General features: G+C 39.4%; 1 protein-coding gene across 1 annotated transcript in view; it reads right to left on the bottom strand.

The window, feature by feature from the left end:
- Positions 1–23,845, bottom strand: part of LOC141787060 (complement C3-like) — a 32,176-nt gene that overhangs the window by 5,111 nt on the left and 3,220 nt on the right. The window contains exons 5-28 of the mRNA XM_074665334.1: positions 21,621–21,703; positions 21,457–21,544; positions 21,191–21,293; positions 19,454–19,574; positions 18,070–18,185; positions 17,698–17,844; positions 16,628–16,727; positions 16,435–16,526; positions 16,138–16,323; positions 15,836–15,991; positions 13,589–13,715; positions 12,917–12,973; positions 11,918–12,038; positions 11,732–11,820; positions 10,238–10,377; positions 8,461–8,673; positions 7,032–7,089; positions 6,850–6,939; positions 6,431–6,634; positions 6,174–6,285; positions 5,917–6,067; positions 5,726–5,833; positions 3,850–4,000; positions 1,949–2,034 (exon numbers count right to left, since the gene is read on the bottom strand). Of these exons, the coding sequence (XP_074521435.1) occupies positions 1,949–2,034; positions 3,850–4,000; positions 5,726–5,833; positions 5,917–6,067; positions 6,174–6,285; positions 6,431–6,634; positions 6,850–6,939; positions 7,032–7,089; positions 8,461–8,673; positions 10,238–10,377; positions 11,732–11,820; positions 11,918–12,038; positions 12,917–12,973; positions 13,589–13,715; positions 15,836–15,991; positions 16,138–16,323; positions 16,435–16,526; positions 16,628–16,727; positions 17,698–17,844; positions 18,070–18,185; positions 19,454–19,574; positions 21,191–21,293; positions 21,457–21,544; positions 21,621–21,703 (2,899 nt within the window). The remainder of the gene's footprint in view (positions 1–1,948; positions 2,035–3,849; positions 4,001–5,725; positions 5,834–5,916; positions 6,068–6,173; positions 6,286–6,430; positions 6,635–6,849; positions 6,940–7,031; positions 7,090–8,460; positions 8,674–10,237; positions 10,378–11,731; positions 11,821–11,917; positions 12,039–12,916; positions 12,974–13,588; positions 13,716–15,835; positions 15,992–16,137; positions 16,324–16,434; positions 16,527–16,627; positions 16,728–17,697; positions 17,845–18,069; positions 18,186–19,453; positions 19,575–21,190; positions 21,294–21,456; positions 21,545–21,620; positions 21,704–23,845) is intronic.

Below are 23,845 nucleotides of genomic sequence, written 5' to 3'. Positions count from 1 at the left end.
TTAACCTGTGTTTTAGCCCATGCCCTATCACTTTCAATCTATATGTGCTGTAAATGGATTTATCGTGTAGGACACTGAGAAGAAGGATTAAGAAAAGACAGATTTTTCCGCTGATCCTCTCATCTTAGTTTATGGATTTTGAACAGAAAAATATATAAAAGTAAGACTTTTTCAAGCTTCTTTATAAAGTCCTCAAACCCACAAACTCAAATCTCTGTTTGATCCTCTGACCTTTATAGACAGTGTTCGCATGGAGTCAACGCTCCTGTGATACGACACAGACACAGTGGGCTCAGCTGCTGATGTGTCTTACTGATGTGTTACAGGTGGACTGATAAATCACTACAACAACAGCAGTGTGATGAAAATCCAAGTACTAAATTGCAGTTGATAACTGATTAATTACCATCTGAATACAAGTAGCTCGCAGTGGCTTCAGTCCAGTCCCTCTCTTCATGACTCCTATACTTTGACTTAAAAGAAAGATCTAACATTCTTCAGCGACACAATGCCAAATCACATTTTGAGCATTTCTCTCTAGGAGAAGCCTGCTTGAAGTATGGTGGCCCTGAAGGACAATGGCAATAAATATTTCAAAAGCGCAAAATAAATTTCAGAAGCACTGATACATTCAACAAACCACAAATATATATTTTTAAAAAAACAAATACATTTCACAAAATGCATATAAAAATCCCAGGACATAAATTAAAAGTTGCAAATCACAAAATAAATTTCAGCCATTGGACGAACCCATAGAGTGGTAAGTGCGACAGATAAACTTGCAACATACCCGCAAGAGGGTCCCGCATGGATTCAGCTCCCAGAGGAGTCTCATTGCAGTCTCCCTTTCGACACGGAGACCGTGCTCCTGCTTGAGCGTGAGCCACATTGTTGGTACTCAAATAGTTGTCCAGCTCCTGGTAGCTCTGATATTGCCCTCCGGATAACATTCAATGAGGAATACCCAACCCCTCTCTGTAGCCCATGGATCTTGAAGCGGGACTTCAGGGTTCGTGGTGATAACATGAGTCTGGTTCTGTCCGAGGTTTCTGCCCATTAAAGGGAAGTTTTTCCTTGCCATTGTAACTTGCTAAATGCTGCAAAGTCCTGTACTCATGGTGGATTAAGATAAGATAAGATAAGACCCCTTATCTTGTCTTGATGATGGGTTTCTGCTAATAAAATTTTATTAACATTTACAGGTCTAGACCTGTAAATGTTTTTGTAAAGTGTCTTGAGATAACGTTTGTTATGATTTGGCGCTATACAAATAAAGATTGCTTAATTGATTGATTGATTGATTGATTGATTGATTGATTGATATGTGCATATCATGGTAAATGAAAAGCATTTCTACAATCACACTGTATGTATGTCCCTCGTTGAAGTACTGCCTTATCAAATCAAGCCCCACCTACATCCTGGTAGAGGCGTGAAACTTTGCGCTGGCTCTGCTACAGCCGGTATTCAATGTAAACAGGAAATGATAGCTGACTGATGTGATTGACATGCTTAGATTGAGCCAATCAGAGACACGTAGCATGGCCCTACCCTTTCCAGTTTCATGAAATTTATTTTGTGATTGGTTACTTTTGATTTGAATTGATTTTTATTGGCATTCTGTGAAATGTATTTGCCTTTTTTAAAACATATATTTTTGTTCTATGAAATCTATTTACATTGTGTAAAATGTATTTATCTTTTTTGAAATATATTTGTGGTTTGTGAAACCTATTGGTGCTTCTGAAATGTATTTTGTGCTTTTGAAATATTTACTCCTGTTGCCCTTCAGGGCCACCATACTGCAGTCCTCACTTGTCATCCATTGGTACATTGTGACAAAAAGAAATACCACTATGATGACTCTGAACTGCAATAACTCTGTGATATTTCTCATATTATGTAGCTGTCATAGAAACCTAGGGGTTAAGAGGTTGGTACTCACATTTGCCTTCACCAGGGCAAGTAGAGCATAAGCTGTCGTCTCCAGGGTTCTGGTGTGTCCCTCTGGAGTAGGCCAGTGGGTCAAATCTGAGTGAAAAAACACATTTCTAAAAAACTTAAACAGCAATGCAATCTGATATATATATATATATATATATATATATATATATATATATATATATATATATATATATATATATATATATATATATATATATATATATATATATACATATATATATATATATATATATATATATATATATATATATATATATATATATATATATATATATATATATATATATACATATATGTGTGTGTATATACAACATTTTCAAGTGTTGGATCTTAAGATGGTTTTAGGTAGAGTTTCAAAATGCAAGAAAAAAATGGAGTGAGACAAAAAAAACAGAGTTAGCAACCTATAACGACAACTACAGTGAAAAATGCTGTTCATTAGCTGATCAAAAATTTAACATCTCAGCCTTTGAATTAAAAAAGTAAAAAGACAAAAATATGAAGTCAGTGTCATTTTCAGGTATTCACACTGTCATGACCTCCTGATGATAAGGCAAAAAAAGGTTTTCTCTTATCGAATGTGGTCAGATTGTTGGGCTGCATAAGCAAGGCCTCTCATAATGCGCCATCACTGCTGGGGTTGAAACAGTGAGATAGTCGTTTTGATTTTATTCAATCATCCTGAGGGTTATGGAGCAAAAAGATCCTGTGGTAGACCAAAACAAAAATACCAGTGCTGAGCTAGAGGAGCCAGTCCTCTGTCCTGATGTGGGACGATACTTGACTCAAAGTAGGGTAACTGCTAGTGCCAACTGCAGCCAGACAACCATCAGACGGCATCTCAGGAAGAAGAGCTTTCAGAACAACAACATTTTCAAAGGCCTCGTCTCAACATCACAAAACTTTCCAGGACAGCACCAAACATGGGACATTGAAAGGTGGTGGTTCTATTCTCAAATGAGGAAAAAATGAACCCTGATGGTCCTGATGGCTTCCAATGTTACTGACATGACAAGGAAACGTTTTCTACGTGGAGGGGGCACCATCCTGATTTGGGATGGTTTTTCCTTTAGTGGAACGATGGAGCTTCAGGTTGTGAAAGGGTGTCAAACGGCAGCTGACTATGAGGAGATGTTGCAGGAGGCATCTTTCATGACTGAGGGCCCTGGTCTGTGAGGTAACAACTGGGTTTGTTGACAGGACAAAGCTGCAGTTCACAATGCCTGCTTGAAAAAGGACTGCTTCCAGAGAAATAAGCTCACTCTTTTGGACCATCCTCTGGGTCCCCTTGATCTAAATCATATTGAGGGCATTTGGGGGGGGGGGGGGGGGGGGGGGGGGGGTGGACATCAGTTCCAGGTTGTGGATGTCCTCTGTGATGCCGTCTTCACCACTTGGAGCAAAGGTTCTCCTAGTCTCCGGGAAACACTCGCATGGGGAAATGCCTGAAGTGACTTTTGAACAGCTGATGAACAGCCTATTTCAGTTTAATTTCTGTTTTCAATAAATTGCTTACTCTTTTTTTTGCCCCACTCCCATTTCTTGCATCTTGAAACTCTACTTAGAACCTTCTTAAGATTCAACAGTACAAAATGTAAATTTGTACAGTTTGCAAAAAAAAAAGAAAAAAAAAAAGAAAAATTTGCAAATGCACTTTCTATGTTTTCTGTGGAGAAATTTACAAAGGCTTACAATAATTTTCTCATAAAAAAGAAGTATCACTTTGATACCCATATTAAATTGACAGTGAATGTTTTCAAGTTTAATCAAACTCAAAATCAAAGTAATAACAATCAAAGCCACTCCATCACCAAACACTCCCAATTTAAACTTTATGAGACAATAGAAATAATAAGATAGAAATAAAGATACAAAAAAAACCTTTGGAGGCGAACTTGTAGAGTATCTTCTTGTTTAGTCGGTTGTCATTGGCCAGAGCATATGAAGCCATCGCAACAGTGTGAGGGTTGGTGAGGCTGGGTAGGCTCATCTCCAGGTAAGCTATTGATTGACTTGTCCCATAGAACAGACCCTTTACGTAAGGAAAGACAGCTGATGAGTAGTGATAAACACTTTTTAACTCAGTGTCAGCAGCAAAAGGAGGATAAGACTAGCTTCTCTTTTTGCATTCCTAGCTGTTAACAGTCACTGACTCAGCTAGTGTAAACTAATCCGTTAACGGATCTTTACCCAGTTTAGTCTCTAGTCTCTAAGGCTGTTTTGATCTCATGTGTCCAAATCACAAAACAATAAACCCAAAGCAGTGGGCTCATCAGGTCAGATCCAACCATCACTGCTGGCCCCTTCAGCAGGAGCTGCTATAGATGAATTAAAGAACAAACATTCAAGCTCCTTTAAAGGTCCCATATTATGCAAAAATCACTTCACTAAGTCTTTTTTTAAATTTTTGGGTCTTTGGCTTTCCTCCCAGCCCACAAAATGTGATACTCCACCAGAGCAGATACCCCTGAAACCCCCTCCCCGCTGCTGGAGAGGAATCTCCCCAGCAGTGGGGAGAGGAGTTGGCGGGGAGGGGCTGTAAAGAGCCACTTAGTTCCATGCACAAACTTCCCATCTCAGAAGAAGACAAGATTTAGTGCCAGCTAAACTCAGTAAAAATGTGCATGTGTGTGCTAGTCACTTCACGGCCGACTGCTTTTCCAACTTTGGACAGTACAACAGAGGGCTAGTGAATAGACTGGTCCTGAATCCAGGTGCATTACCAACCCGCCAACAAACCTCGGACCCTGGAAATGTGAGTATTTTAAATGCTGTGTGCTGTGGAGCAGATGAAAGAGTTTTTCCTCAGTGTCCCCTGTCTCTGTGTTAGCTTCAGGATGCTTACTTTAGCTGCGGTTAGCCTGTTGTTTTAGCCTGTAATGTTACGGAAAACAAGCTTTGCTGTTTTCTAATCATTGTGCACTAACGAAGCCCGGTAGTCATGGTCACATGACGCAGCTCTCAGTGACGCTGAAGAGCAGGGCAGTATCAGCAGTGGCTCATTTACATATGAAGGTCACGCCCACTAAATTAGACCGTTCTGAACGGAGGGGCTATGAGAGCCTGGAAACAATGCTGCTGTGCTTGATTTATTGGTTTTTTGGACCAAAACATGTTACTACCATTTCATGAAGACATCAATGATCCATATTAAACTGCAGAAAGGGAGCATAATATGGGACCTTAAAGAAACTACATTAGAGTCCATTTTGGGAGTTCTTATGGGCACAGCAAAGCATTTCTTACTAAGCATTCCCAGAAGATCAGGGTGAACAGAGCCCAGCACCATATCAGGGTGCCTCATGGATGTGTTCTCATGTTCATGCTCAGCTCACATGTACTGTTCCTTTTATTCACAAACTGGTGTATCTATATCTCCACATGCTGCTTTTATAGACTTCATTCAAACTGATTTGGATGTTCAGTTAAAAAGTCCACGACTGTGAACTCAGTACAGTCTCATTGCACCTTCCCCTGAAGGTTTGGAAAACTAGGCAACTGGACTGTGTAGAGTTTAGGAAGTTGTTTCACCTCTCATCCAAGAAGTTTCATCTGGTCATTTTTTTTTTTTTTTTTTTGCAATCAACCACACAATGGCTGCAAGGTCAGGTCAAATAAGCATTATTTCTTGATCCCATTTTTAGGTGAGAAAATGTGAATGTTTAAATTTATTGATAGCTTATTCTAAATTGTACAATGCAATCAATGTCTCTGTCCAGGTTAGAGTGTAGAGATGATAATAAAGTGAGACACTCACAATGGCATCATCATCTGTAAAGTGAAGACACAAACTGAGTGACTCCTGCATGGCGATGAGGCAGAAGGCCGTCACGGAGACATCTGAATCTTTGTACTCCATATCACTCTGCACACAAAAGAAAAGATGGAAAAGATGTCTGTTTTATTAATTTTTTTAACCAGTTGTCTGGCTTGTTGTTTTTATATTACTGAACATTCACACATTTTCTTGACACATACTGTAAAATCGTCGGTAGGTGCCTGTTCGATGAGATAAGACACAGCATCACAAATGACTTTCCTCTCTATATGCACCAGATTGGAGGCCATGGTAAACAACTTGACAACACTGGCTGTCAGCCTTGGAGGGGAGATGAATTGTTTTATCCAATCCACATTCAACATTTCTGAAGTTAAAGGATTCATAAGGAAGATGTGTAAAGATATCTATGAATGTTTGGTCTCACCATCTGTTCTTGTTGATGTTGTTGTTAATGACACTAATGAAACGGTAAGGTAGACGTAATCTTGTTCTGAAAGCGCCATCATCTGCCTGGAAGGTTATCGTGTGAGTGTAGCCTGGACACAGACAAAGCACAAAAACATTTATACTGAACTGGTGAAGCTTTTTCCACTGAATTTTGTTTTCAATCCTAAAAAAAAAACATTTGGAATTCACAGTTTATAAGCACGTATTTCACCTGCTTTAATAGATTCAGGCTACCTGATTTGATGTATTCCAAGGCTTTGCTACGTTTCTCTAAGCCCACAGCTTCCCACTGGTTGGTTTTATCCAAATATGTGGCCGCAATAATGGGCAGGGTCATGGTTAAAACTGAACTTGAGTCTCTCTGGGGCGGTTTGATCAAAGAACCCATTGAGTTCCCACTAATGTAGTGCTCCAGTTGAGCTTCTTTTCTCTGCCTCACTGTTAGGAGAAACAAACAAACACACACACACACACACACACACACACACACACACACACACACACACACACACACACACACACACACACACACACACACACACACACACACACACACACACACACACAGGAGAGTTACTCAGAGTAGAATATAAAACAAACAATTCATTGAAAAGGAAATGTTTCAAGTCATTGCATTTATCCCCTGATCTTACTTGTCACAGAGATTTCAGTCCTTGTGGGTGTTTTTGGAACAATATATTTGCGGGGAATCTTACTGTTGACGGTTTCATATTGAATCCCACCTAAAAAGGGAGAGAGAAGAAAGGAAAGTAAGGAAATTAGCATTTCAAAACATGTTGAACTGTGGCTGCTTTATCAGTAAATTCAACTGTACCTTTTCTTGCAGGGTCAAGGGTTATACTTGCTAGAGATTTGACCAAAATACCATGAGGCTGTGAGAAAAAGGCAGAGTCAGGGGTTAAAATTAAATACTCAGTTCTGATTGGTCAAATCTCAACAACAGTGCTACATAATGGCAAAGAGATGAGCTGATCACACAGGTAGCACCCTGATGACTCTCTTTTTTAACTCCCACAGGGTGAGCAGGGTGAGATGAGACAAAACTCAAGATGCAGGTTAAATTTAAACACAAGAACAAACATTCACACAGAAAAACTTGACCAAACATTTCTCGACAGAGTACTGCTCCTGAGGGCCCATGGGTGAATGTTTTTAGGAGCCTAGAAGTCGAGGTTTTGATAGAGAAAGGATCTGACAGAGCAGAGCAGGGCGAATAAATTGTGTACAAGATTTGTGAGATACGTCACCCAAGGCTCAGCATTGTCTTCGTTTGTATCTGTTTCTCTTCAGCTAAAAATCTGATTGTGTTCAAGAACAAGAAGCTACTTTCAATGCACGATCCTCCATTTGTTAACTATCCATCTGGAACTATGGTAAAAAGAAAAACTGTAGGTGGGTGTCGAATCAACCATATCAATCCATCAGTGGGTTTATTGCTTTAAAATGTTGAATATGTCACACACTTTTCTTATGAATATGCCAACACGGTTTCAGTCGGCATTCTGAACTGCCTTTGCAAATGTGATAGTATGAGTTGATCAAAGCTTTGAAACACGCCAGTGAGCCAAACAGCAAAAATGAGGAGAAATCGAATGGTATGCAAGACGTTTTAAACTCAAACTGGCATCGCCCAGTAACTTTGTCACTGCTGACATGATGCCTGAAGGCACTGACAGTTTAAACCCGCAGCACACACCTTAGTTAACTAAGGACGCGGTCACACTGGCCATCCAAAATGTGCCGTGCTTAAGCACGATTGCCCCCCTGCAGCGCCGATTCCCAGCTGAAGAGTACGGCCAGCGGTCACACTACCCCAATAAGAACCAGACTTTAGCGGGTATCAGACACGCGCACAGCCCGCCTACGTCATCGTGAAGCATCTGTTTACATGAAGCGCGATCTCATCAGAGTCAGCACAATGAGACACAGAGAGGTGATCATACGTAATGGATCGCACGCGCTGTCCGCGTGCTTGTGCTCGTGCTTGAAGTAAACTGTGCCGAAGCCCACCTCTTCGAAGCGTGCCGAAGCACGGAAGGGAATTGTGCTTGAGCACGGTACATTTGCGGTCACACTGGTCATTCCAAACGTGCTTTACGGCTGAAGCGTGCTTAGGCACGGCACGATTGGCCAGTGTGACCGCGTCCTAAGTCAGCCTGACACTGGACTAACTGACACATTTAGTCCCACACCTTGGTAAAAAAGTAGTCTCTGAACGTAATCAGTGCACTTCTTTCTCTTACCAACACCAGCAGTTTCTTCCTGACTCCATCACTCAGATATCCATCTTTCACTGCTGCTTTCACCTCAATCTCGAACTCTCCATGCGTTGTTGGATATAAGATGAACGGTACAGATCGTGTAGCACTGGCCTCAACCCTGACCACCTGACGATACTTCCCTCGCATCGAAGCTGCGCTGCAGAAATGTTGGCTCTCAATCAGGTCCACACGCACCTTGAAACAGATGGTGATGAGAGAGAGAAGGAAAGGTACAAACGTGAACGCATTTACAAATTTCAGGTCAATGAGCAAGAAATTCACAATGTTTTACTTAGGAGTTTCATTTTGAAAAACAACAAAGCATTTTCAAGATGTATTTCAATTAGAGTATTAGAATTTTCTCTTATGATGGTTCTTATTTTCTGCATTGACTTAAAAGGGAGATTAAATACACTAAGAATTAAAGCAGCGTGCTGTACTTTTTTAAAATAAAAACTCTTGTTATCTTTCTCATACTGGCTAAGATGATGGCATCACACATGGCACAATTAAACCATAACGAGAAAAAGAGAGGCCCTAAACAAGAAAAAATAAAAAATAAAACCTGCCAGTGTCAAACTTTGGCAATGACCCTGTCAGAACCACAATAATCAAAGTACAGTCAGAGTTAAGTCTTTGAGCACCAGAACTAGGGATGCACCAAACCAGCTTTTCTGGTTCTGATACCAACACCAGTGGTAAATATTGATGGTCCCGAGTAAGTATATACGCCATTTCCAAATGAACCACCTGATGTTTCAAAATAAGCAGGTAGACAATTTGGTTGATCTTGAAAACATGGTGAAACAGCCAACTTTTGTGGGACAAACCACAAAAGAGCAAGCCCTTAAAGCGAGCTACCATGTTTCTGAACTTGTTGCTGGAGCTAAAATTGTTGCCCACCGTAACAGAGTAACACTGGTCAGCAAAGCTATTGATAAGGGTGTGCTCAGCTCTGACGTGGTAGAGGAAGTCAGGATACCAGCTCTGTGTTCATCTAAACAGGTCCAGGTTTTGCAGTGCATGTGTGTAAGAGGCTATGTTGTTATTAGGTTACAGAGTGTTAATTTTTAATACTCTTGATTGGTGGTGTGCCATGGAAATTTTTCAATGTTAAAAATGTGCCATGGCTCCAAAAAGGTTAAAAAACACTGCTCAAAGTTTTGGCTCTTGTGTCAACCGCCTCAAAATGTTTGTATTTACTTATTGCACGAAGTCTGACGCTGTTACCACAGTTATCAGGACAGAGGTGAACTTAGAACAAATATTTCCCAACATGGAGGGATTTCTCTTTTACAGTGACTGAAAATCCAAAGGTTGGGTGCACTAAAGGATGATCTCTTGTCATGAGCAAAGTTAAGAGTTGAAGACTGAGTGAGTTTTACTCAGAAATGGACTGTCACTTTCTCTTCCACCACAGAGGTGAGCTTCCAGCAGGTTTGCTCTGTTGTTACTGTCACACAACAGATTCTTAAACCTGTTCATTAAGTAAAGCTATAAATAAAATCTCATAATTTTTTTAACAATGTTTATTCATGTTATATAGTGTATCCATTTTTGGAGGCCAAATCTATCAACAGGGGGTAAGTATCTTACTAATGTGAATTGTGCTCAGGCAATGTAACATTTTGCATATGTCAATAACACCTTTCCTTCACCTCTTAACGGCCACTTCTCCATCCAAGCAAACCACTCTTGATGTTTCACAGAGAGCCATCCAAACAGGGCTGTCAACCTTATTTTCTGTTGCAAAACTTACATCAAAGGGGTCTGGGCTGTAGTTGTGGAGGACAGCCTTAATTTCGAGTTGCTTGCCCTGGACAGCAGAGTACGGCAGTTTGAGATCAATGAAGAATTGCTTTGTCGCAGTCAACTCCAACGGGTCGGACACACAGATCCCTTCAAAACAGGAGGACAAAATATCAGAAAACACATAAAAAATTAGAGGCCACATGTAGACCAACGCTTTTTGATTTGTGAATGTAAACAGCTTAATCCTGAAAGAGCCCAATATGTGATTGAACCTAAAAACTGCAGTGGGTTAATATTTTTTCGTACCACATATACTCTGAGTTTCATGCCTTCAGCTCTTCAGCAAGCCAGATTAAAGGTTCTTACAGTCTTTCCCTTGACTCAGAAACAAGAGCCAACATCTGGTTTGGAAAAATGAAGGCTATGTGGAAGTGCTAAGAGCTGCTGCTCATCGAGAATCCATCTGAGGTTGACTGCAAAAAGACCAGAAGTCACATAAACATACACATCCAGCACCCCACCCCCCAAAAAATAGATGAAGATGACTGAAGGTGATTTTGAGTTTGAGCCTGCCCAAGTTTATTTTCTGACTATTTATACATTTTACTCATTTTTTTCTTATGACATTCAAAAGCACATTTACAGTCTAGTTCCAAAGATGGCTTGGGTCTGCCCATAGACTGGATATAGAGTGGACAGCATGGCTCCGTCATTTATCATTGTACGGGTTTGAAGCCAAAATTCCTCCGTCACAGGCGCCACCAATGTAGCAGTTGTGCAGCCAGAGTCTGCGCAGTAGAGACGATGAGACAGGTATATCCCACAAACTACCTGCATGTTTTACACAGTCTATGCTCAAAAACCATAAATTAATATTTCCTGTAAAATACAATACCTTCTGGACTCCTTTGAGACCTCTTGCATGTGGTCTGACTAGTCTACACGCCCTCGCCGGAGTGGAAAAGGGACATATCACTTACATGTCTTAAATGAAGCAAATGATAACTAATGCTGTTGCAGGACCAAGGGCTTTTTGAAAGAGTGTTGTTATTAATTCCCAAAGAAAAAAATGAAATAAAAAAAACATAAACAAAACAATCAGATTACAGAATGCACACACACAATATCTATCTATCTATCTATCTATCTATCTATCTATCTATCTATCTATCTATCTATCTATCTATCTATCTATATGTATATCTATATATCTATATCTATATATATCTCTATCTATCTATCTATCTATCTATCTATCTATCTATCTATCTATCTATCTATCTATCTATCTATCTATATATATATATATATATATATATATATATATATATATATATATATATATATATATATGTACGTATTTATGTAGGTACACGTGAAGCCAACCACAAAACAGCCAACTGAGACCCCAGAAAGTAGCCGGCTTGGAGAAAACCTGTTAAATGAGCAGTAATGTCAGGAAAAAGACAGAAAAGACAAGTCAAAAAATAAAAGTGCTTACCATGAGTTTGTGACAGGCTAATTCCAGTCACCTGCCAGGTTGTAATTGAGTCAGGTAAAGGGAAACGTCTCTGGAATGATGTGGTGCCACTGAACAAAACAACATTTGTTTTATTATTTCTGTATAAAAGTGATCAAGATCTTTCAGAGTTAGACCGATTTATTTTGTTTGTTTTTGTTGACTCACCAGTCTCTACCATTGATTGGACAGTTTGGTAGAGTGACACTGCTCCACAGCCAACTCTCATGAAAAGCAGTACGACGAAAGATGTCCTCACTGTCTACATAGGAGTAATCCTCCAGCTCATCTGAGTGGCATTGCAAAAGTCCCCATGTTAAATGCAATCTTGCTTTTAATATGAGAATAATGAGATTTAGTTTTTCCCTATATTTGGTGTAGAAGTCACAGGTTTAAGTCCCAGTACAGATGAAGTGAGAGCTGGCCTGGTTGCTAAAAAGGTGTCAGTTCACCTCCTGGACCACCACCCTGTCACTGTTACAGCTCTCTGTGATTCTTCATGTTCACATGGGTAAGTTCCTGGGTTTATAATTTAGGGACTTAACACATGCAGAGCCGATGCTCATGTATTTCCACAAAACACTGAACTGGACACTAAAGCAGCTCATGGCTGGGGCTAAAGGACTGAGAGACGAATGCTTCGACAGACTAAAACCTAAAGCCTTGTTTTTCGTAAAAAGCCGACAATAATACATATTAAGTTTTCACTTTAAAAATATTTTCACTAAGAGTTTTCATATTTTTTTAACAATGTGCACTTTTTATGACACAGTTTTGCACTCCCCCCTGCTAAGTGCAGTTCTCATGATGTCTTGACGCTCCACAACACTGCTCAAGGAATAAGACTGGTTTCAAGAACCAACCTGTTTTTTATTGAGAGGACAGCGACAGATACATCAATGTTAGCTTGGACTGATATATGTATCATTTCTTTTGGAATATTCTGCTATCAGGCTCTAATTTCATAGACCAGGCGCGAGTGCAGGCACCTGCCCCTGGCGCGCCATCACACCCATCTCTGCACAGACGGTCTACCAAATTGTCAAATTGGCAGCGCACGGCGGTGCACCGCACGAAATTAACACTGCGCGGGGTGCGCCAGGCTTGCGCCCCCTGCACTGCGCCATGAAATTAGAGCCCATTGTGTAATTTATATATAGTTCTTACCTGAGCTTATCGAAGTGCTGGCTCGTTTCCACCTGCTGTGGCCAGCACACTTTGGATCTGTAAATGCCAAACATACAAGTTCTTAGATGTAACCCAGTGGGAATAAGGCCTGTCACTGGCAGGGTTGTCTTCTGAAAAGTGATTCAGCCCTGTAGAGATCAGTAAGGTGACCCTGGGTTACAGAGAAATCACACTAGGAGACACGAATCAAGTTTCCCTAATCTCAGTTTTGACCAAGGGGCAACATGGGGTTAGTAAAAATGAAGCCTATGCAGAAATGCTAAATGTTGCTGTTTGTCGCTTGAGGCTGGCTGCAGAAAGACTGGAAGTCACGTACACATCCAGCCATAAAAACTGACTTTTACAGAATTAAAAAACATACTTACAGCCTGGTTCAAAAAAATTCTCACTATCAACACACTGTACAGGGAGTTTTTTTTTTTCTAACACAGTGGTTAAGAAGTTATTAGGATTGTTTGATTTTCCAATCAGAGACCCAGCTCAGCTCACGTGACTGTCAGGGGCCCACAAGCTGTTAGAAAGGAAGTTAAAAGCCTGGGTAATAGTCAATATGGCGGCATCCTCAGATTGGCTTCATTTCACAGTTTCAGGAACATACAGAACAGAGTATGAGAAAAGGGAAAAGAATCACTGAGGAGGATGAAGGAGTACCTAGTCTGTGGGGAGTCCCGGTTGTGCTGGACTCAAACAATAACCCAGCATCGTAGAACACACCCATGCTGTCTGCTCCTCCTCCTGGTGTGCAGCCTGTGTCATACTTTTCTACAATGTCCCACAGCTTCAAAACAAACAAAAACATAAACAACAACACCACCACCACCAACAACAACAACAACAACAACAACCTTTTTTATCTTATCATTTGGTGTTTCAATTTGCTCTTGGCTCTTGTTGGGTTTTCCTCGCTGTTCAGCACTTTGGCTCAAACTCTGTTTGTATTTAAAGTGCTGTATAAATAAAGCTGATTGATTGACTGATTGAACAAAAAAATACATGAAAATTAATAAGAATGATGTTTTAGTAAGCAAGTTAAATCAAATCAGAGGTAAGTAAGTGAGAAGTTGCATGGCGACTGGGCAAGTCTTTTAATGTGTGTTTGAACTAAAAAAATAAATAAATAAAGAAGTTATATTCTAAGGTATTTTTCTCACAGAGTTTGTCTTTTGCCGAATGTAGGAATACAGACTTGAATATGGCTGACTAACTTGTCATGTCCTTAGTTCTGCTGGTATTATAGTGTGAGTTTTGACATGGAGCCTTTTCTCTTCTTATATCATTAGTATGAACAAAACTGATGAAAATGGTGTAAGAAATATTTACAATACAATAGTTGATCTTTAAAAAGAATTGAATTTAAGATGCTATGAGGAGAACTTGTTTTTATTAGGCTGCCTCGCCACCTTTTAGCCTGGAGTCTCTGCACACTGACGTAAATTACTTTCAGCGAGGTGTGTGTTTGTTTTTGAATTAAATGGAGATCGGATAAAAATAAATTTTCTTTGTTTAAGACAATATTTTACTGGATACAATGCGATGAGGTAAGGTATTAATCAGTACAGTTACGTAGCCATATGGTTTGAAATGTGGTATCAAGCAGGCGTAGTAGCCTGGCTATAAACAGTGCTATCGGCAGCCTGGTGCTCAGACAAATCTGTAGGCTAATGTGACAACAAGTAAACACTGTCAATTTTAAATTAGTTTAGTAGCTGTCTATATTAAGTGCAGCTGGCAGCTCGGTGCTCTAAGACATGTCCTTAATGTGTAACGTTATTGAATCCTGGTTATGTCCTGCCAGTCATCTACCAAGCAGAGCTAACGTAACCTCACTCTTCATTTTATTGATAGACTCTCAAGTTTGAACAGACCACTGCAGAATAACTGCTGACTTTGGGTTGGAATGGACATTATCATTAATAATTTAGCACCTGTGTTAGCCTTCGTCAGCTAGCATAGTGTTGTCATAAAGACTTAGACATGCTGTAAATCAATCTGGAAGCTACAAAGTAGCATTTTGAAATAACCTGTAACCTGTAGTGCTGATAATCTCATTTAGAGTGTGGATAACAATCAGGTATATATCTAGAAGGGAGACTTTTGAAAGATCCCTTAGAAACTCCTCTCAGCCCCTCTTAAAAGCAACCACAAATAACATTTCTTGACAAGTTTCTTGAAAAAATTGGCTATTTAAAAAAGCCTTAATCAAGTGAACTTTGCATTTGCAGCCATTTTCACCCCTCTCACTTAACCTCTCACTTTCTGCTGGGATTGTCTCAGAAGGAGAGTTTACAGGATTGTTTTTTTATATCAGGTCTGGGGAAGTATTCTGACATGCAACGAGACATAAACTTGAATGAAAAATAATAACTAAACAAAGCATCTGTTAAGGCATGCCATGGAGTCAAGCTTAGCTCACATAACATGCGCCGCTTTTTACCCCAACCCTTTTGTCTGACAGCTCAGCTTCAACACATACAGTTGTCGAATAGCCAAATCCTTTAGCCTGCCTGCTTTTTATAATATGATCTTATAAGTGTCATATGTACTGTCATGGATACCTGCTTTGCCTCAGGTAGAAGAGCAGGGCACCCACATTACAGAGTAATACCTTAAATTCTTTTAACTATTTGTTCTTTTTGTCCTTCCTGACAAATATAAGTTGGGAATTTTCCCTATATATTTTTTTAATTGTATCTAAAGGTGCCACAGTGAGGGTGAAAGGACAAAATATTGGCAAGTCACCTTTTGTTAAAATACACATTACTTTTTATACAAAAATCAAAAGTGTCTGGATTATTTTTCAGCAATTAAAGGGAAATAAAAAAATGGCATTAACCCACAAAATTGGAAGTCATATAAACTCTACACAATAAAATGAAAAAAGGAAAAATAAAGATGTACCTTTTTCTGGGTGAGGTGGTTTTTGTTGTTAAAGGTGTAGAGGCTTTTGTCACGTGCAACAAGTGCCACTGTGGCCCCTGGGTCTCCTGTTACCCTCAAACCAACCGTACTGCCCGGTCTCTGCAAGGAATATGAACTTGTTTCTTCCAGCTCTAACTTAAGGAAGAAGAAGAAGAAAAGGTAGATTTGTTTTTCTTTCAGCATTAGAATAAAACGTTACCTGTTTGTGTTGTTGTATTAAACTCTGTCGTTTTGTGCCTGGGTTTCTTGATATTTTGCAACATTAGTGTTGTAAATCTCACCGAGCCCATGCAGGAATCCTCTACATCCACCCACACAGAGTCCGATACCACATCACCATTGTCTGTGTGACAGTAGGCTATAATACGAAAAGATGGCACCATTTCTTTGGTGACAGAAACTGCCATGGATCTCAACATGTATCCAGAGAGTCGGCCGAAACTTATAAGCTGACCTCTGCTCAGGATCTGGAGGCACAGATTCATACTTCAGGACTTCAGGTACTGCACACTGATGGAAGCAACACAAGCCTAATGATATGTGATTGAATATGTACACAGACATAAAACATCTCTCACCAGGTATGTGATGTCGTTCCGTGAAGTTTCTTGGAAGGCAAGAAGAGATATTTTTAGGCTTTCCCCTACCTGAGCTTTCCGGGCAATCACATCTGTAGTGAGCACATTACCCAGTTAGAATCTGTTATTCAAAGAAGTCTTGTCCACCATAGTAAGGCTTCAGTCACAACCATCTCCACGTCATGTTCCTTACCCATGTACATTAAACTGTCGCTTTTAGTTTTATATGGAAGAGCTACCATTGTTTGTGTGGCTTGTCTCCTTCTTGGAATGTGATGATCATTTGTCCGTGCCTATAATTAAATGCACAGAAGAATAAAATTCAGTGTAAAGGTCTAAAAGCTACGGAAGTGTATTGCATTCACCTGAAGAAAAAAAAAATCAACTCAGGTTTTTCAGAGTAATTTATTCTTCAGTTTGTTTTTTTTGTGGTAATTAACTTTTTTTTTCTAATTAATATTTTTGATTGGTTTGTTTTTTTGTTATAATTATTATTTTGGTTTGTTTTTTCTTAAAATTATTGCTGTTTTTATGAGTAATTTTTTTGGTGGAAATTGATTTTGTTTTTCTGATTAATATTTTTTATATTTTTTAATTGGTTTGTTTTTTGTTATAATAATTTCTGTTTTTATGAGTCATTTTTTGGTGGTAATTAGTTTTGTGTTTCTGATTAATATTTTTTATTGGTTTGTTTTTTGTTATAATCATTTTTTTTTCATGAGTAATTTTTTTTTCTATTTTCAGATTACTTTTTTCCTGTTTTTCGCAGTATTTTTTTCCTGAGGTATCGAGATACTTGTTATGTTTTCAACTTTATCCTTATATTTTATACAGGCCTATTGTTCAATGTAATACTTAAGGAATAGACGAAGATGTGGCATTAAAGAAATGCATTGCTTCTACATTGGAAAGCCGGTAAAAAGTTAAGGATTAATTGGTAAATTAATCAGAAAAACAAAATTAATTACCAAAAAAAAAAAAAAACTTCATAAAAACAGAAATAATTATAACAAAAAACTAACCAATATAATAATTATAATAAAAACAAACCAATAAAAAATATTAATCAGAAAAACAAAATTAATTACCACAAAAAACAAACCAATGAATAAATTACTCTGAAAAACCTGAGTTTTTTTTTTTTTTCTTCAAGTGAATGCAATACGCTTCGGTAAAAAAGTACATTCCAACCAAAGTGAGCTTAGCACTGCCTTTTTAAAGTGTACAAGAAACAATTCAAGTCTGAAAATAACGTATACCTACTGTTATGGTCAATGGCCCTGTAATTGACAGTGTGGTGCGGAAAAGCCCCACTATGCCATTAGCATCTGTCCTTCCTCTCATGTCTCCTGAGTCAAGCTCCACCTCAACACCCCTAGCAGGAGTGCCATCATGATTCATAACCTCCACCTGTCAGCAGTAACACAAACAGTGGTACTATTACAAAGAGAGAATCAAAGAAAACTACATTGGTAATAAATAAACTTTTGCTGTCTACAGCTAGTAGTAGTTAATCAACAAAAAAGGAACAATTTTCGATAGGCACTGAAGCGTTGTTTATGATGGCCTTTTTCATTTTTCTAAGAACAGATAAGTTCTAGTAGCATATCGCATAAATGTGAATAGGTATACTACCGTTACATAGAAGACTTGTCTTGGTTGGTAATATTTAGGTGTTTTCTTGAAGTTAATGGTGTAAGGTGAAACTTCGATCTTCAAACCATTCAACTCTGTCTCCACCATTTCACCACCTGTTTGGAAGACATACAATTTATTAGCAAGCGTTAAACAGGTCTATATTTCCCCTTTCATACTAACAATTCCGTCTTTAATATCAAGTATCAATTCACATAAAATCAAACGGTACATCTTTGTGACTGTGAGGGAATAGAAGAGTAGGGCAATTTCCATGCTGGACATGAACACAGCATTGCAAGTTTATATACTGACCATTAAATATGCTACATCAAAAATCTTTGAGATTTTGTTATTAAACTAATTGATATTTATTACAACATGAACACACTCAAAAAGTACCAAAAATTAGTGCCGTCTACAGCGCCACGGTCTTGCTTCAGTATGTCAAATCCCACTGGAAACAGCGCACTGAGCCGCGCCGCGCCACGCCACTCAATCCGGAGGGGGAGGGCTGGTCCTCGGAGAGTCACAGGCTCATCAGAATGACTTTTCCGCATTGGACACAGACAGTCTCTTACCTGACATGCCTTAATTAACAGTTATTTCAGTCTAGTATGACTGGGGCGGTACACCTGTCCAAGGATCACGCAGGTGTTTTAAGGCGAGCTCAGGGAGGACGGAACCCTCCCGCGGGGCTGAAGGGCAAAAGCTCGCTAGATCTTGATTCTCAGTATGAATATGGACCGTGAAAGCGGGGGCTCGAGGTTCCTTCTGACTTTTTGGGTTTTAAGCAGGTGTCAGGAAAGTTACCAAAAGGTCTCAGTAAGGAATTCAAGACAGCTGGGCTTCACAGACTGTGTAACTATTCTTCAATCAAAACATTCTTTGATAGCAGCAGCTACGTTTGTGTCACAGGTAGTGCTCATGTTTGAAAATAGCACTAAAAGCAGAATAACTTCCTGTTCAAATGATAAACGGTGCCTTCGTCCAGTCAAGTACTCCTTCACATCCTCCCTCTCATCCAATCAGCGATGACTGATAAGTTGCAGTTGTGTTGTTTTCAGTTTTTTGCTGCCGTGTTCAGGTAGTTTGCATTTGTGTTTTTTATTTTGAAGTTGTATCTTTTAATTTGCTGTTGTGTTTACCTATTTGCAGTTGTGGTTTGCACTTCAGGTCCACCGTAGTATCGGCACCCTATTGTTTCAAATGTGAAGGCTACCCATCCCTTATTGACACACAGAGACGGGTGACTTCTCTCTTTCTTCTCTCTCTCTCTCTCTCTCTCTCTCTCTCTCTCTCTCTCTCTCTCTCTCTCTCTCACACACACACACACACACACACACACACACACACACACACACACACATTGCTTATCTCTTACCATTTTCTGCTTGCACAGTGACAGTAACGTATATCAGCTGCCCCACCAGGTCGAGGATGTTGAGGAAGGTTTGTGTGATATGCTCTCTCCTCAGTGTGGCCTCTCCCTCACCATTCTTAATCTGTGTGAAAAGTCATTTAATCACATCTTGAAGGAAAAGTGGACTAAAAAAAAAGTTGATAGATTCTAAAATAAATGTCTCCTATTGTGTCTCTTTTCCACATTGCAGTTTCTTTCTTCTACATAATAAATACTTTTTGGACTAGTCTCATAACAGAAATGAAGTGGGGGGATAAGTGTTGCGGAAGAGTCACTGGGTTGTTTTACGTCACTGAAAGCACCATTCCTGGAGCGAGAGCGTGCTTACTTTTAGGGCGTCATTGTACTCACAAAAAAAAAAAAAACTATATGAACTTTGACTACAGTGCTTGGGCTGGCTGCTTTCCTCAACACCATTACCTGGCCTGCCTCTGGACTCTGAAACCCAGGTGAGCTTATCCCCTGTGGGATGTCTCGTTCTTGAAACCAGTCCTTGGCCCTTGTCTTTCCTTGTTTCCTCACTGTACATGCCAGGGTTGACTCTCAGGTTTATGCTCTCCCTTAGACCCTCTCTGATCCGTAACAATTGCTCGATTTGCGGCAGTCTTTGACTGCATTTGTTTTTTAAGGGCTGTGGATTTGTAACTTAGCATAATGTGTGTATTGGCAACAATGTGTGCGGTTGTTACTTTGGTTGCCTTGTCTCGTGATTGCCATTTAGGTTGTGTATTTTTTGTAGTATGATTATTGAGGCTGATAATTGATGGTTAATTGAGGCTGCCTTGTTGAGTGGTTCTTGCTGTTGATGTGTGTGGTTTCTGTTTTGCTTATGTTGTTTTTGTTTGTTGCGGCTGTGTGATTGCTGTTTTGGTTGTGTGGTTGTTGGTGTGGTCATACCATTTTGACATGTTGGTTGTGTCTTGTGTTTTTGTGTTTGTGGTCGTTGCATTCAATGAATTCATGCATTTTACTGTTGTATATAGAAATGTGGGCCCTTGCTTTCTTTGCAGCTCATGGGGATCTGCCCAAATGAATAAATAAGGTCACTTTTTGCAGAATGCAGAGTTATGAAATAATACATGTTTTCGTAGTTATGACGTACTATTGAAACATGACATCAGTCAAACTTTGTAAATTCATTTTTAGGGTCTGTAAGAGTACAGACAGTGAGCAAAACATCTGTTTAGTGTTACTCACAGCCTAGGGCTCTGAGATGTGTCTATACCGTGTAACATTACAGAATCTTGGTTATATCCTACAAGAGCTCATCTACCAACTCCAACCTCGCCAAGCAGAGCCAACGTAACCTCACTCTTCATTTTATTGATGGATTTTCAAGTTTGAACAGACCACTGCAGAATAACTGCTGACTGTGGGTTGAAATGAACATTATCACAGTGTAGCCCTCCCTCCTGAGAGTGATGCACCTGTTATTAAGAGGTATCTCTCCTAATACTATTCTAAAAGAACTCCAAACTATACCTTTATTTTGCAGCACATTTATCACAGTGGGACTTGTATAGCTCACTGTAGCATGTTTGCTCTTGCCACCTCTATACATTGTACCTTATTTCAGTCTTCACTATCTGCAGTTGACATTACCTCCAAATTATTTGTATACATGTTGTATGTTTGTATTGATCACAGCTAACAGATAAGATAGAATGTATATCTCTGAGACCTCCAGCCTTTACTCACCATCACTTTTTGAAGAGAACTGCTGAAACTTTTCTTTCGACCTTCGTGTATAACCCCAAATACTGCATAGGCTGTTCCTTCAACCGCTTCATCAAACAGATACCTAGGGGGAGAATAGAAAGACACATTGAAGACAATGATAAAAAAAAATAAGGGAGCTATATTGTGGGACCAAAAATATGCATGCAGTAGCTCCAAGAGCTCAGCAAACAGCCAAATATGAAACATCCCCAGTCACCTCCTGTCCAGATCCTTCAGATACTCACCTAGCTTTAATGTGGATGGTGAGCTCCTGATCATCCACGTGGAAGAAGTGGGAACTAGGTATAAGTTTGACCTCAAAATTCGGGAGCACTAAAAATTAAAAGTGTCCATCAGAAAAGTAAAAGTCAAATGTTTAAAATAAAACTGCAGATAATGAATGACCCACCATATTCTTTGACCTCAAACGCTGCAGAGAAACTTTGGTGTGGGTTGTGATGGAACTTAGCCACAAGCTTCCACAGTCCATGACTGCACATAAAAAAACACATGAGTACATGCTTATATCACCCAGGCCCCGGGACTCTGCCAGGTTTTAGCAAGATGTACATTTTCTCATACATATTGCCAACATGCTGTGAAAGAAACATTTCTATTTGTTGTCGAGGCTTCAAACTTGTCACTCCTCACAGATTATTTGCATGCTGTTATTTGTGAAGTGCAGGTGGATGCTGGTGAGGTAGGGTTTAGGGTTTGAGCGCAGCACCAATGCCACCACTGTAGTGCATTTGTTTAGTGACTGTGGGAACAATGCATGGTGCATGTGTAAACAGTGCAGCTCACATTGACCTGCTGGCATCGCTCCACTTGTGATAATTTCTCCCTAGCCCATCAATCAATCCATGATACTACCACGCCATAACTGAATGTGTGTGACTAACTGGTTGTTAGTTCAACACCACAATGTATCGGTTCATCGATGTATCACCACACTCAAAACTGTATTTAACAAAAAAAAGTAAAACATGCTTAATGCTATGTGAGCCCATAAAAGCCTATTCTGAACATTTAATTTTACACCAAATTTTCAAGAATCAATATGAATGTTCCCATTTAGTATACATAGTGTAATGAAGTGTAATTTCAGGTTTGAGATACTTATTGTGTATATCTTTATACTTATAGACATTCAGTTCCAGTAAAATAATTTATTTAGATTTCTTTAACTGGGTAAATATAGTATACAAGTGTCTAAATAGTACGTGATCAGTTTTCAAAAGTTACAACTATAGCTGCGTTTCCACCAAGCAGACTGGATCGGTTCATCTCAGCACGGCGTGCATTTTGTGGCGTTTCCACAGACTTATCTCAGGTCTGATCCCCAAATAACTGAGACAAGCCATCCTACTTTTTGGGACCCTTTCGTATGGGTGGGTGCCAGAGTGAACCGATCCGCTCACAGAAGGTGGAGCAACACACTACAGACCGTTGATTGGTCGAAAGAATCGTCACTTACCGTGCGACAGCATCTGCTTTTCTCTGGCGTCACACAGACTTCTCAGAAACAAAGCTTGATTGCACTTTGTATCAAAGAGCTACATGAAAATCACAGAGAGGACGAAACGCTGCATGTCTTCCAGCTATGCTCTTTGTTTACTGTGTTGCGTTTCTCTTCTTCGTTGGATTTATTAGCGGGGTAAACTGTGTCATGCTGCTACAGTGTCACGCTATTGTGTAACAGCTGCAGCTTTCGGCATCCGGCTTACAGGCCGCCTTCAATGAGAGAGCACAGTTTGCTGTGGAAACGCAAACGGGATCAGGCTTAACTGTATCAAACTGTGCCAAACCATGCTGAACCGAACCGGACTGCTTTGTGGAAACGCGGCTTATGAAGACCAATTACACTTTAAAAAATGACATAAACTATTGCTGGAGATGACTCAGTCTTTCATTTCCATACATCATCAGCTACCTGGATAATGCTGAAATGCTGCAACTGAATTCTTTCTCTGGGCCTTGGATCTGTGATTTGAGATTTTTTTCCTTTCTTTCTTTCTTTCTTTCTTTCTTTCTTTCTTTCTTTCTTTCTTTCTTTCTTTCTTTCTTTCTTTCTTTCTTTCTTTCTTTCTTTCTTTCTTCCCCACCCTGGGCTGTTGCCCACATTGTTTGTGGCAAAAAATGTCCCTGAGAAAAAAAAAAACCAGTGTGGCAGCACTTCACTGCCATAAACACCTGTAAGCATTATACACCTGATAGGTCTCATCATGAAATTACCGAAAAACTATTATGTTAAACCTTCAATCAATCAATCAATCAATCCATCAATCAATCAATCAATAGAATTCTCATGGGTAAATGTTCATTATAACTATCAAAAGTATTGAAAACCATGAGGTACCATTCATGTAGCACTCCAAACAAGCGCCTAATATATAAAGAAGCCCTATCACAGTGATCAATGGTTTATTTTACAGCTTTCACCATTTTCTGCATGCCTTCCTCCAGTCTCTAATACCCCAATTTTTCTGTCTGCCTTCAGTTTTTTAATCAATAAATCACAAATGCCCACAAATATTTTATTAAAAAATATAACTAAATAGATTCTTCAGTTTTACAAGTACACGTTGGCATATCTTTCAGTAACACCTGCAAAGACTTTTGACATTTTTTTCA

Source organism: Halichoeres trimaculatus, unplaced genomic scaffold (genome assembly GCF_033239565.1).
Source record: "Halichoeres trimaculatus isolate MK-OKI-2021-1 unplaced genomic scaffold, fHalTri1.1 fHalTri1_scaffold_2, whole genome shotgun sequence".
Classification (NCBI taxonomy): domain Eukaryota; kingdom Metazoa; phylum Chordata; class Actinopteri; order Labriformes; family Labridae; genus Halichoeres; species Halichoeres trimaculatus.
This window is presented reverse-complemented; position numbering and strand designations above follow the sequence as displayed.